The sequence below is a fragment of the Anser anser genome (assembly GCF_964211835.1).
Source record: "Anser anser genome assembly, chromosome: 6".
NCBI classification, from domain to species: Eukaryota; Metazoa; Chordata; class Aves; order Anseriformes; family Anatidae; genus Anser; species Anser anser.
This window is the reverse complement of record NC_139726.1, coordinates 283,680-296,803: the sequence shown is the minus strand read 5'-3', so window position 1 is coordinate 296,803 and position 13,124 is coordinate 283,680. Positions and strand designations below refer to the sequence as shown.

The 13,124-nt window shown below is 34.7% G+C and overlaps 1 protein-coding gene across 19 annotated transcripts in view; it reads right to left on the bottom strand.

Moving 5' to 3' along the window:
- Positions 1–82: 82 nt before the first annotated feature.
- Positions 83–13,124, bottom strand: part of BAZ2B (bromodomain adjacent to zinc finger domain 2B) — a 142,785-nt gene continuing 129,743 nt past the window's right edge. For 16 of the 19 annotated variants that reach the window (XM_083841637.1, XM_083841633.1, XM_083841623.1 and 13 more), the window contains 10 exons: positions 12,229–12,896; positions 11,422–11,698; positions 11,094–11,249; positions 10,477–10,637; positions 9,256–9,566; positions 8,735–8,870; positions 6,624–6,770; positions 4,336–4,601; positions 3,440–3,583; positions 83–2,148 (listed from right to left, as the gene is read on the bottom strand). In XM_083841637.1, the coding sequence (XP_083697763.1) occupies positions 1,995–2,148; positions 3,440–3,583; positions 4,336–4,601; positions 6,624–6,770; positions 8,735–8,870; positions 9,256–9,566; positions 10,477–10,637; positions 11,094–11,249; positions 11,422–11,698; positions 12,229–12,896 (2,420 nt within the window). In that variant the 3' untranslated portion in view covers positions 83–1,994. The remainder of the gene's footprint in view (positions 2,149–3,439; positions 3,584–4,335; positions 4,602–6,623; positions 6,771–8,734; positions 8,871–9,255; positions 9,567–10,476; positions 10,638–11,093; positions 11,250–11,421; positions 11,699–12,228; positions 12,897–13,124) is intronic. The other 3 variants (XM_083841634.1, XM_083841636.1, XM_083841628.1) reach the window with 2 other exon arrangements.

Genomic DNA, 13,124 nt, shown 5'->3' with positions numbered 1-13,124 from the left:
AGATGTGAATTTTTTTTTATTTTATGTAACACCGGTTCTTCTAACAAGACTTCAGAAAAGAAAAATAACATTCAACAAGATGTTCTGGAGAGGGCAACAGAAACAAACAAAAATTTTATTAAAAAACAGACACTCAGCAGAGGGAGAAAATATAATGGCAAAGGGGTATAAAAAACAAGACTAAAGCTCAAACTTGGCAGGCCTAATTTAAAATATAAAAAAATTACTTGTCAAGGGAGCTTTAGGTATTGGGGCTCCGCAGCACTCATCTACAATTCTACTTTCTTTAGTCAGAACAATGATTATGACTCATGCCCTTCTACAGACCAAAAAAACCCAAACCATATAATCATCATTGTTTTTAAGAAACATTACATGTGGTACGTATTTACATTACTGTTGTTACAGCGTGAATGCACGTGATAAGCGGGACTGGCAGAAAGAGGTCAAACACTAGGCAGCCAACTGGTTACACCTAAAGGCCGCGTCATCTATGCTCATTCAAGTAGGTGGTAGAACCGCTACTCTGCCTGGCAATTGCTTCAAGTTACCATTAAAAGGCCAGGAGAATTAGATGCATCAAACAAACTTAATGTTAAATGCAAGACTCCCAAGATATTATTAAAAACATTCCTGTATACGCAGGATTTGAAATATTAAAATCGCCAAGAAAATCTGGTTTGCAAAACAGTCGTTTATTGTATCCGTGCCACACATACTAGTGTAAAATAACACTCCTAAAAAAAGGGAAAAAATGAAAAAAAGAAAAGAAAAGGAATGCTACCTTTCCACAACATTTCTTTTAAATAAAACTTCAAGTACTCTTACATTAGTACAAAAAAAAAAAAAATTCTATCTGCCCCAACAGGCCACCACAACACACAGTAGATAAAACACAGTGGTTACGAATGTCTTTTTTGTTATTTATGGGGCAAGGCAAATGGAGGGGATTGTTTCTATGAAAAAATACTGTGTGCGTAGGAAATCGTCACAATTTTATTCCACACGAATACAAATGATTATACTTGAAATTGAGGCTGTGGTGGCTTGAAATTATGTAACAAAATAGAAAAATGGAAAACTAATATCCCCTACACCCTGTTTTGAAGGCAGGCACTACCAAGATTAAGGAGACTCCACAGTGTTGGTAGAGGATAATTACTGTACAAGCCATATAGCTGTAATTATCTTAAGACTAAAATAAAATGCTACTGTCCTCCTAAGGCATAAACAATAATGTCTGCAAACAATATGTACACATCATACATATTTAAAACAAGACTTAATATAAACAATAATGAACAGTATATACATGTCTCAATTTTTTCTTCACTGTCTTGAAATACAATTTAACTACACAAGTGATGCAGCAACATATATATAAATGTACTTGTAACTCTACAGTAAAGTTTAATTTTTAGTGCTTTTACAGCACATCAGTGTAAACAGTTTCACTTGGCTTTGTTTTATATTTTAAAACATTCCTTGTTGTATTTTCAAGATTTAAAGCAATTTTCTAATTCTTCCTTTTCACAGAAAACGAAGATTCTGGATGTTGTATAATCATAAATAATTCATAAAATTAAATACATTCACTAAAAAATAAACTACAAAGTAAAAAAATGAAAAATAGATATTTATTGAAAGGGAAAAAGAACCATTTCCCCAAGTAGAGCTCTGGTGGTTGAATATTCAGTGCGTTTTGATATATTTTTAATTGCTATTGCACTATAACACCCCTTTCTTTGAAATTCTTTGGGTGTGCTTCCCTGTTCTACCTAAATTAGTTTGTTAAAACATACAAACCAATAACCAAGGGGCCATGGTTGCTGTAGGAGTGAAGCCTTCAGAACTAGTATCACTCTTCTGTGACATTTTTAAGGAAAGAGAACAGTCATTAGTTATGCACGTGCCTTGCACTTTCATGTAACTACAGTTCACATTGCTGGTCTTATCAGTCCTCATTTAAAGGAGAAAAATTAGTTCTGGTAACTTCAGCTCAATTTGAAAATCTCTGTCCATTTTTTTTCAAAATATTTCCTCATGTTGTGGCCAGCCCTGCCTATGTCAGAATCGTCTTCATTAAAGGTTTCACAGTTGTCAAAAACAAGCCTGACATCTAGCGAAAATGCCTCAAGATTAGGGTACCTGAAAGAAGAAAAAGGTAAATGATTTTTGGAACAGTGACAGCCAAAGGAGAAAAATACTTCAACTACATGAAAAAGAACTCTTATCATCAGTGAATTTATAATCAGTCACAGAATGCTAAATGAATAAATTATACCTTTAACTTTTTAAATTCAAATTTAAATATTTTCAGGAAACTGAACACCATTGTAAGCAAATTCTCTTTCACTGTTGTTTTTGTTACTGTACTAAAAAAAATTGTAAGGTAGAATTTCAAGTCTATATTGGAAAACAAACTTTTTTTTTTTAATTAGCTTCCATTTTCCCTTTAACAGTTTTCTAGTTAAAATACTATGGGTATTTTCCACTTATTCATCTTTTTCTTGGGTTTAAGCCCTTTCAAAGGAAGTGTTGAGTACAGCTGCATTTACCTAAAAGAGGAACATTCAGGTATATTGGATGATTGGGCTGCCTGGATTAATCCTGTAACATTGTCTTTTTTTTTTTTTTCTTATCCTGAACACACACAGTCCAAATAGCATTCCAGTATTCAGAGCAATTGTTAAAAAAGAAATACAGTAGAAGTCTCAAGTCTACCAATAGGCATGTGGAATATATTACGCTCTCAGGCATAAGGGAGGAAAAATCTCAAGAGGTTAAAAAGCCCTTTGTGTCATCCTAGGAAACTTGCTTTGCGTGGTGCTGACAGATGCTGAAAAGGGTTCATCGTTTTCTTTATGGATGACAAAGTTTTCTTTGGTGTTGGGGAGTCATAAGAGCACCGGGATGTAATAAGGAAGGAAGGAGAATAGGAATATTAGAAGTGTAAAGGTAGTATCATCATCTTTGTAAGAAGTTGTGCAGTCTAATTCTAGGACTAGAAAATGATCAACTGCCATTACTGGAATGTCTGGAATGTTACCCCACACCAGTGGTACCAATTCACTCCAACACACTACAACATTATTTAAACGGACTCCATTAGCTTAAAGCCCACACAATTAGAAAAGTTATTCCTGTTGACTGATTTTGTGCATTTAACGTGGCAATTCTATTCTTTTTCTTGTGAAGTCAGTTCCACAGGTCCTCCCACCTCACATGTTATTTCAGCTTAGATACGGCAAAGACAGACCTTAACAGTTATGAATTTTTGAAAGTAGAGAGGTGCCAGAGAAGGCACATAAAAATAGTTGACTTGATTTTTTTTTTTTAATGTACCGTATTTCAAGTTGGCATAGCCTTTTTAAAGTTTTGCTGAATATTTAAACATTTTCTTAAAATGTAAAGTAAAATTTAAAATACTTTTACTTACTGCCCACTAGTTAGCTTGTCTCTAATGGTAGAAAAGTCCATAGGTTTTTTAATAACTTTCTTATAACCAGGAACAAGTTTCAAGTTTACAGGAAGTAAGAAAGGCCAGGCATCTTCATGAGTTTCCAATTCTGAGAGAATCATGCTGAATAAAATAAGGATTTAAATCAATATTTTTAAACTGTTCACATATTCACAAAGGTTGTTCACTGTTCCATAAATTCATCATATACTGTGAATAGGTTCATTCTACAAAAGGAAAACACTTGTATTCTATGCCCTCTGCAAGGCACAAAACAGTCAGGCAGATAACTGACAATTCAGGGTAGCAGTTAGTTCTCTCCAACAAACTGATGCAAGAGGAATTATCTGTGCAATGTTAATAGTTTGAACCTCAATAAATGATTTGCAACTTAATTAAACAGATACTAATACTAGCTTTCCAAAACCATGGAGAGGCTAAACTACATCACTTTATACTGACCAGAAACACTAAAAAAAGATGCTTTTCTATTACTATCTCATCCTCTGTAAAATGCAACAATGCTTTTCAGACATGGTGGATAATCACCTTCAAAACAATTAAGAAAGCTGTCAGTACCACAGCTCTCAGGGTTCTTCCCATTCTTGGAAGGGCAAGGAGGAATAAATTTCATAGACCACACTCTACCATTAAGTACTTTCCTCTTGGGCTTCATTGCCAAACACAGCATTTACTCCAGCAAGCAAGCAAAATCCTTTACATCTGCAGTCAAATCATCACAACATGGGTGGAGATGCATGACAGAATAGGGTTTTTGTTCCCCAAAACACAGGTAAGCGTAACAAGGCGTTACTGGCTTCAACAACACGTACCATACTTTAGAATTTGTAACTTTATAAATAAGCAGATCATACCTGCATACAGCCAGGTCCTTGGAATCATCTCTTTTAGGTTTCTTAATAGCAGTGAAATTTTCTTGCTTTAGTTGGCTTACAGAAACATTTTCATCCATTTTCCTTTTTTTAGGATCTGTTTTTCCTCTTTTTAAGGAGATGCTTGTAGTTGCAGAGTCTTCATCCTCTGTATCTCCTGCTAAAGATAATTTCCTGCCTTTCTTTTGCTCATTACTTTTTTTCCCTTTCATTTGAAGTTTTTTTATTTTTAGAGTTTGACCACTTGCCTATAATAGAAAAAAACAGGAATAAGCAATAGCCAAGAAATTACAGTAACCTTTGTACCCAAATTGTGACAGTATAAAAGCACCTGACTTTCAGGATGGTAAGACAATACCTCCTAACAAACAAACCAGGCTGACCAAGTTTTAGGAAAAGTATTTGTCTATTCTTAAAAGACTGATATAACCATAGCTGAGATTCTACATTCATTTTCAAGTAACGACATTATTTTTAGGATATGCAAAAAGAGCTTTGAAAAAAGTCAGTGGAGTGGAGGGATCAATTGATTTAAAGATTAGAAGATAGATAGGAAAAATGTAATTAGCTTGACTGTAAGATAACTACAGGAGAACCTAAAAGGAGTGTGAAAATAAAAGAATGGTACAAACAAGTTGAAATAAGGATTATTATTTAATCAAATATAAAAATATTTACAGACCATGAGGTGAAACTAAGAAAGGGTATATTTTTGGCATTGATTGTAACTGGCAAGGCAAAAAATGTGGTCAGTTTGTAATTAATTTGTCATCTGATCTGTAACGTGGAAAATGTATGTTGTGCGTAGAATTACTTTTCCTCAATAGAGAACACTAGAAAGTTTTATAAATAACAGCACTCAATTAATGCCATTCTGTATCATGTCTATGTTCTTGGTCCAAGGACAGAAAAACAGTCAAGCATGTCTGTTTATACAGAAATTGAAAAGGAATTCTTATTTTCAGCCATTTGGATAAAAATGCAATGTAAAGCAATGAGAACAAATCAATTGTGAATATCTAAAAGCCTGACTTGGAAATATTCTCTATTAACTCCTAATAGGTGGGAATGGAAGGTGGTTAATGGCCACCTCATTTTAGACAAGAAAAAAATCTAAAATGAATTCAATTAGAACAGCAAACTTTATATCTAATCTTATGCAAAACTGTTTCAATGTTTTGCAGAATCTTGAATCAATATTCGATATACTTTTAAGTTCTCCTGAAGATTCACTTTAGATATCTTATACCTTTAAATCTCCAACTTTCATCCAAATTTGTGACAGAAAAAAAAAATGAGAAAAAAGTTACTTTGTCATACTAAAAATGGTAATTATTTTAAGGAAAAAAATCCCATGTGTTCCATCCCATAGCATGATAGGATAATGTATATCCTTATAACAAGATAAATTGCAATATGATCCCATGATAACTACAGGAAAAAGCTACAGAATGAGTTTAGCTCAATACAATCAACCATGAGCTGTTTTCATTATTTGGGTTGCACAAAATTATTTCAAAAACAATCTGTCTTCCTTATTACTTAGTGAAAGATGCATAAAAAAAGGGCCACATTGACAATAATTGGAGAACACAGAAAATTGAATACGATAGTGAAAAGCTCTTTCTTCAGTTACAGTATTCACAGGTCATGGCAGAAACATAAGAATGAATGAATTTAGCAAAAACTGCATTTAATTTCAGGACTAGGTACAGATGGGAAAGACTGTGGATATTTAACAATACTACCTGCTAATTCAGTCATTCTGATACAACTATCTTAAAGTTCTATTTAGACTGTTTTTATTGGAGGAAAAGAACACACACATGAAACATACACAGCCTCTCTCTTAAATGCACTATGGTGTATCAAAAAAGTAAAACTATTCTTTGCTGTAAAAAAGGCTGATTTACTAGGTGTTTTTTCTATGGTTGGTCTTTTCAAATACAAAGACGTTGGTCTGTCAGCTCTTCACAACGAAGCTCTAAAGACAAATGCCGAAAAGTATTACAAAAGAAAAAAAGCTGGCATTGAATCGGCAAGAAAATTCTGTATGTACTTGCATCAAAATCTAAAATCTAAGACAAACTGTAGCAACTTTTGTTGCCATTGAAATCCTAGTTAAATAAAACTATGTCTCATATTAGTTGCAGCCCAATACAAAACATATAGATAATTATTTTTGTTGAAAAAAGCACTGGTAGACATACAAACTCTAGCATCTATAAAAAGGGTGCTATACGTCACTTCACCTTTATGGTTAGTGTTACCTTTGCTATGCATGCAGGACAAAACCAGTCACCATCTGGTATTGTAGTGATCTTGGGTCTGTGGCAGTAAGTATGACAGCCTTTATCACAACCATCACAAAGCAGCAGCAGCTCCTCATTATCTCCCTTTCGACATATTTGGCAGTACTACAACACACAGAAAATTGCTTCAGTTTAATTTTTAAATTTTGAAATGCAGGACTGGTACCTAAATTGCACTTCCCCTTCTAACACACAAATTCACTCCGAAAATTATTTTCATTTTACCACAGAGTCTGGTAATAATCACATTTGTAAAGGAATATATATAGTGTGTGAGGAACTAATCTAAAAGCTACATGGAAACACATTTGAAAATTCATTGTAAGTTTGGTGTCCTCCAGTATAAAAAACTCTGAATACTTTTTATATTCAACTTATGTTGATGGGAAATAAAGGTGTCTTATACCTATCAAAATTACTTGGTCCACACATACTTTCCCAGTCTCTTCATTTATGCCCATGCTGCACACGTAAGTTACTCAATGCATTGCATTAATTTATATTTTACATTTAAGAAGTATTTTCAGTTAATAATTGGTAAGGATCTTATCCAAAGACACCATGAGCAAACTCAGTAATGCAAACCCATTGTGATCTGAACACTCTCTGAAATTCACATTAATAACTAAAAATATCTAACGTGTCATCATTTTCCTTACAAGCATCGTGTGGTTTTGACACTCTTCTATACCTGGACTTCTTTTTCAGGAACTTAAAGATCTCCATGTTTTCACCAAGTATTTACATTTACTATGCAATTCATTGCCTAGAACATTTCAATCAAATTGAGAATGATATTGTACATTTTTTCTGGTTAATAAATTACTACACCTTGAAACATTCAACTGCCTTTCACCTGCTCTTAAATTGATAAACTTTGTTCTAAAGATACAGCCTTAAAGCTGAAAATACATAAAATTAAAGAGACACCCCTACACGATAATTTTTACTTAAATCATCCTTTAATTGTCCAGATGTAATTCACATCAATATAGAACTTGCAGAAGTTAAAAATATATAGAACTTGCAGAAATTTAAAAAATTAGGGCAAAGACCAATAATGAAAGAATCACTTTTGCCAGAACCCACTGTGTAGCACTGGCCATACTTAATTATATCACAAAGCTGGTTCTTTATCATAGAACCACAGAATGGTTCTTAAGTCCATCTTAATTCCAACCTTAAAGATCATCTAATTCCAACCCTCCTAGACACAGACACATTCCTCTATACCAGGTTGCTCAAAGCCCCATCCAACCTGGCCTTAAACACTTCCAGGGATAGGGTTTATATAGCAAATGAAGCTCAGATTCAACAATAGTGCAATAACTGGAGAAATATCTTTACATAATACCATTTCAACAGCAATTGATTTTAATTATGAAAATTCTTCCTATCACCTTTGCTGTAGTAATATTACATTTTTGCTTTCAGAAATTTGAGGTTCAAAGGTCCATGCAAATTTTGATACATGCATTTTGCATGCCTTCTCTGTATATGCGATTTAACACGGATCTACTTGTTAAATGGGCATGCGTACAAGGAAACAGGTATCTCAGGCTGTTTGCTCAGACACTTGCCCAATTTGTATGTCCAGTTGTTAAAGTGTACATGCAAAGCAGCCACACATTTGGAGCATCTCAACTTCCTGAAAAAGGAAGTCCTTAATTGGGATATGTGACTGTGAACCACCATAAAGTTTATGCCATGGATGAGATTGGAAATCTTTCATCGGATAGATTATCTTCCATGAGATGAAGCCACAAACAACTCTTTTTACCTAAATGTTAATTACAAGGAACAATTACTATCTTACATGTAACAAACTATTACAAAAGCTTTTCATCTTAAGAATTTAATGTTATTAGTTTGGAAAGAAGGAGAAAATCCTTTCTGGTATATTTATATTCACCTGTGCACAATGTACAGTTTAAGTGTACTAAGTTTTACAGACTGTAATAAGAAATACATTATTAATCATGGTATCTTGAAATACCTAAGATGGGAAACCATTATACAGCAAAATTAGTTCAGTTACAGTATTTTTTTTTTAAATGAAAAACACTTACAACTTTCATAATAGATTTTTCCCATGCTATCGATTTCTGTAACTGCTGAATGCACAGAGCTACTTGTGCAGCACTGCGCGCTTCTGACAATGCCCTTCTCCACACCCTTAGCCCTGGAGCAATATCCTCTTCAGCTCTGCATTGAAATATAGAGAAATTAAGTTGGTCACATCTGTGTTTGCTTATGTTTAAACGTGGAACAATCATTATCACACTGAAAGCCAAGCAATGACAAAACATACACAGCCAATAAGTATAAGGCTTAAGCAACTAAATTTGATGTAGTGCACAGACTGTGGCTACGTGCCTCAAAGCTTAATAACAACCAGTTAAATGTAAGATAACTTTGCAAGATTATCAACAAACGTAACAAAAAATATCTTTACAAAGCACCATGCAGAATAGCATGATCCATACGGATCACAGACATACAAGAAAGTACATAGATAACAGGCAATAGAAAATAGGCTCCAATTAGCAAAGAAGCACAATAATTTTTCAAGTTAATCTCAAAAACCTACCCGTCACCATCACCACTAATGGATGGTGCAGGAGCAGGGACAGTAACTGTGCCCACATTATCCAGTTTGATCTGAATGGTGGTACTTAAGGGGCTCTTCAGATACCTTCGCTCAATGTTCCGCTCCAAGTCAGCAAGCCTGGTTACAGCTATATCTAGAGGGTTGTCACTCTTCCGCTCTAGAGAGCTGGTACTGCCTTCTCCGCCTCCAGCACAATCCCCATCGTGCTTCTTGTGCAATCTAGTAATTGACTTATGTTCATGATATACCAAGTCTTCTCTTTCTGATGCAGGTTCAGGACACAGCCAGCCCTATGTTAACAGAAAGGTTTGTGCATTTATTGGTTGCTATTAACTTTGTGTAAATAGAGGAACTGTTTTACAGATTCAGACTAAATAATTGAAGAGTTGTTTCCAGTATATCTTGGTTACTTGTAATCCATCTGCAGAGAAACTTTCCAAAATCTTCAGAGAACTAAAATAATTAATCAAAAACATACAAGCATTACCAGACTTCCCGAAGGTACTTTCCTGCAATGGTCTGCATTCTTATCTCCATTCGAAGTATCCTGTTCTACTAGTCAAAACATCGCAATAGGTCTATCTGTTCAGTAGTCTCAGAAGAGAGTTATCAATTGGTCACATAGAACTAGCATCTACTCACAGAACATACTACATCCAAAACACACCTGTACTTCTACCAAACATACTCAGTCTGGTATCATCGACATTGGAAAAATTCCAAGTTGTAATGACAGGCAGTCAATTCTTAACGCTTTTACACTAACCCATTTATTGCATTCTCCATGACTCTACAATACTCAGGCAAGGTATTATGATGTATTTGCAGGCTTTTCTGAAATCAATAACAGCAACAATAACCCCAAAACAGACAGAACAGTGGCAAAACCCGCTATAATTAAAATTATCTAAATGCAATGAAATCTTGGCAATCAGAAAAGGTTATCATAAAAGGAACACTGTCAAAGAACACTCTGCAGGGGCAGCGACTCTGACCCATCTTCTTCAGCTGAAGATTTAACTGCAATGAAATGTCTGAAACGCAAATATCCATGACACTGCTGCAGCGTATTTTACTTGCAATTACAGATGAACAAGAAGGCACTTACCAACAATAAAAGGATTGCTACTACCTACTTTAAATCCTTACCACTTCAGTAATGTTATTTTAAAGAGACATTTTACTAAAAGTTGGTTTTACCTTAACTTGCAAACTAGCTGATTGAACTCTCCTCTCTAGATCTTCCACCTGCTGAAGAATAGCCAGATCCATCTCCATTGCTTGTTCTTCTACTGACCAGTTTTCCACAACATCTCGAGTTACCTGGTTATCTTCATTTTCATTGATATCAATAATTGCAACTGCATTTGAGAATCATATTTTATTAAATTATTAACATAAATTCCCCTGAGTAAATTCAAACTTATTTACCTGTCAGTCCAATTAAATATTGAAGAACTGTTATAAAAGTGCATGACTTAAAATATCCAGTATGATAACCAAATTCAGCACATTGTCAAGCTTGCAGTTTAAAGACAAGGGTAAGGGAAGGCTGAGGTATATTTTTACAGAGACAAAAAAAAAGCTTGAAGTGATTACCAGTACTTAGGCCACTAGAGGAATTTATATTAAATGGGATTTCTCCAACACTGCAACTTTCCAGAACAAGGCTGGTAAAAAGGCAACTATAATGAGACCTTTACATTTTTTCTGGCTGCTACTCTGCCTTTGTATCTAAACACATCTTGGAGAGATTTCTGCAAGTTTTCTTATCTGGGACCCCAACACCATATGTAAGATAAATACCAATTACATACCATCCTTATTTTTTATGCAGGCCATAGTGATATAATCCATGTGTTTCTGTATTTGCTTTTGTAAGGCCTTTTCTCTTATTCCCCTGAGATGCAGCACTTTATGCAAAGATTTTAGTTCCTCGGGATCGGTAATCCTCCACCACCCATACTGCATTTCTAAATCAAGAGAAGTATATATATAAGTATTTATATACTTTACAGGTGTTTTTAATGTGATAATAATCAGATTTGAGAAATTCAGTAGGGAAATTATAAAAAATAAACTGTAACAGCACAGTAGCACTAGAAATTATCCTTCAGACGATTCCATTTAATTGTTCATACTTACCTTCTGGTATGGGTTTTGGGTTTGGGTAATCTACCGGCTTGGCTACTTCCACTGCTGTACAGGGAGCAGAAGCTATTTTTTCAGTCTGTAGTGCTGGTGATTCATTTTTACTTGTAGGAACACTAGACGTCAAGAATGGGTTACCATTTCCTTCTGATAATCCCAACCCTGATCCAATAGCAGGTAAAGGAGATGAAAATGGAACATTTGAAGTGAGAACTCCTGTAGACCATCCACAAAACTGAAGTCCCATTATAGGTAGTCCACTCTTCATCTGCTACACAGAAAATATTTTTAACACAATCACAACCGGTATTTTTCAGTATTATCCAGAAACCTGCTTTATGATCAGGATGCTAATTTTCAAGCAGTAATTAAAACATAAAGGAGGCCTTTACTCAGTACTTTGAGTAGTTTAGGAAAAAAACACAGCAGTAACGTAATAATTCTTGTTAGGATCCTGTGAATGCTTCAGGAAGAGCAGCTTTTGAAGGGGGCAGGGTCAAATTTCTGAAATCTGTTTTTCATTTAATACCATGGCCAATCCCTAAAACCAAAATCAAATTTCTGAAATATACACACAAAATATCAGACATCGGTTTACGTCATCTTATCTTTTTTTTTCAGTAAAAAAACTTCTATTATAAAGCATCTGTAACATGGAACGACCTATTAACATTTAGAAACAAGCAAAAAGAGAAGAAATGAAGACATAATACCACTTCTGTGAAATAATTCAGCTCAGCAGAAATTCTGCAAAATAAACAAAGCAAATTCACACTACTTAAAACATAATTGTTTATTTACCTGCAGTGGTGGCAATGCAAAAGGACTTAATCCTGCTGGACTCTGTGCAGCTGTTGAGCCCAGAAGAGGTGATGGAACAGGTGAAGGTGACTTTGATGGTGGATGTGACTGAGGAGTAAGGGAAGTTGTAGTAGCTGGTGTATCTATATGGGTGACTGACATGTCATCACAGGGTATTCTCGGTAAAAGGCTGAACCACTGTCTGCTCTTTTCAGTAAGAGTCTTTAACAACTGATCACTTGGAATTAGTGGAGAATTGTAAAACTTTCCTGTCCCGCTTGGAATGGGACTGAAAAGATTATTAGAATCGGACTTCTCATTGCCACTTTGTGATACACTGGGCTGAAGACTGCACAGAGAGTTTTGGGAGGAACTCTGATAGGATAACGTGCATCCATTTGCTGCACTGCCAGTAGGTTTTTGGGAAATAACGTCAGATTCAGGTGGCATTTTTGCTACCTCTAAGAGTTTGCTCAGTTTTGAAAATGATCCTGGCTTTTGTAAAAACAAATTGGTGTTGTCCTTTTCTTTCATATCTTCCTTTTGCTCACAGTGAGTTGTATTTAAACAGTGTAATTTTTCTTCAGAGGTCTCAAATACCTCTTCTTTGATATGAATGCTTTCTACTTTTTTTAACTTCTCTTTTTCTTTTGCAATTTCTTCTAGACCTAAAATTGTACAAAAACACATACAAAATACAACAGACCAAATAATTTAGACCATTTTTATCAACTTTGTTATATAAGCAATGATTTTATTTTTTACCTCCCTGCATGCTAAATTGACTTTGGTGGTTTTTTTGTTTGTTTGTTTGTTTTTTTTCCTTCTTTAAAGGAAAACATTTCTGACTTTACCCAAGGAAGTAAATTCCAAAGCACATGCAGGTTCTCTTTGGC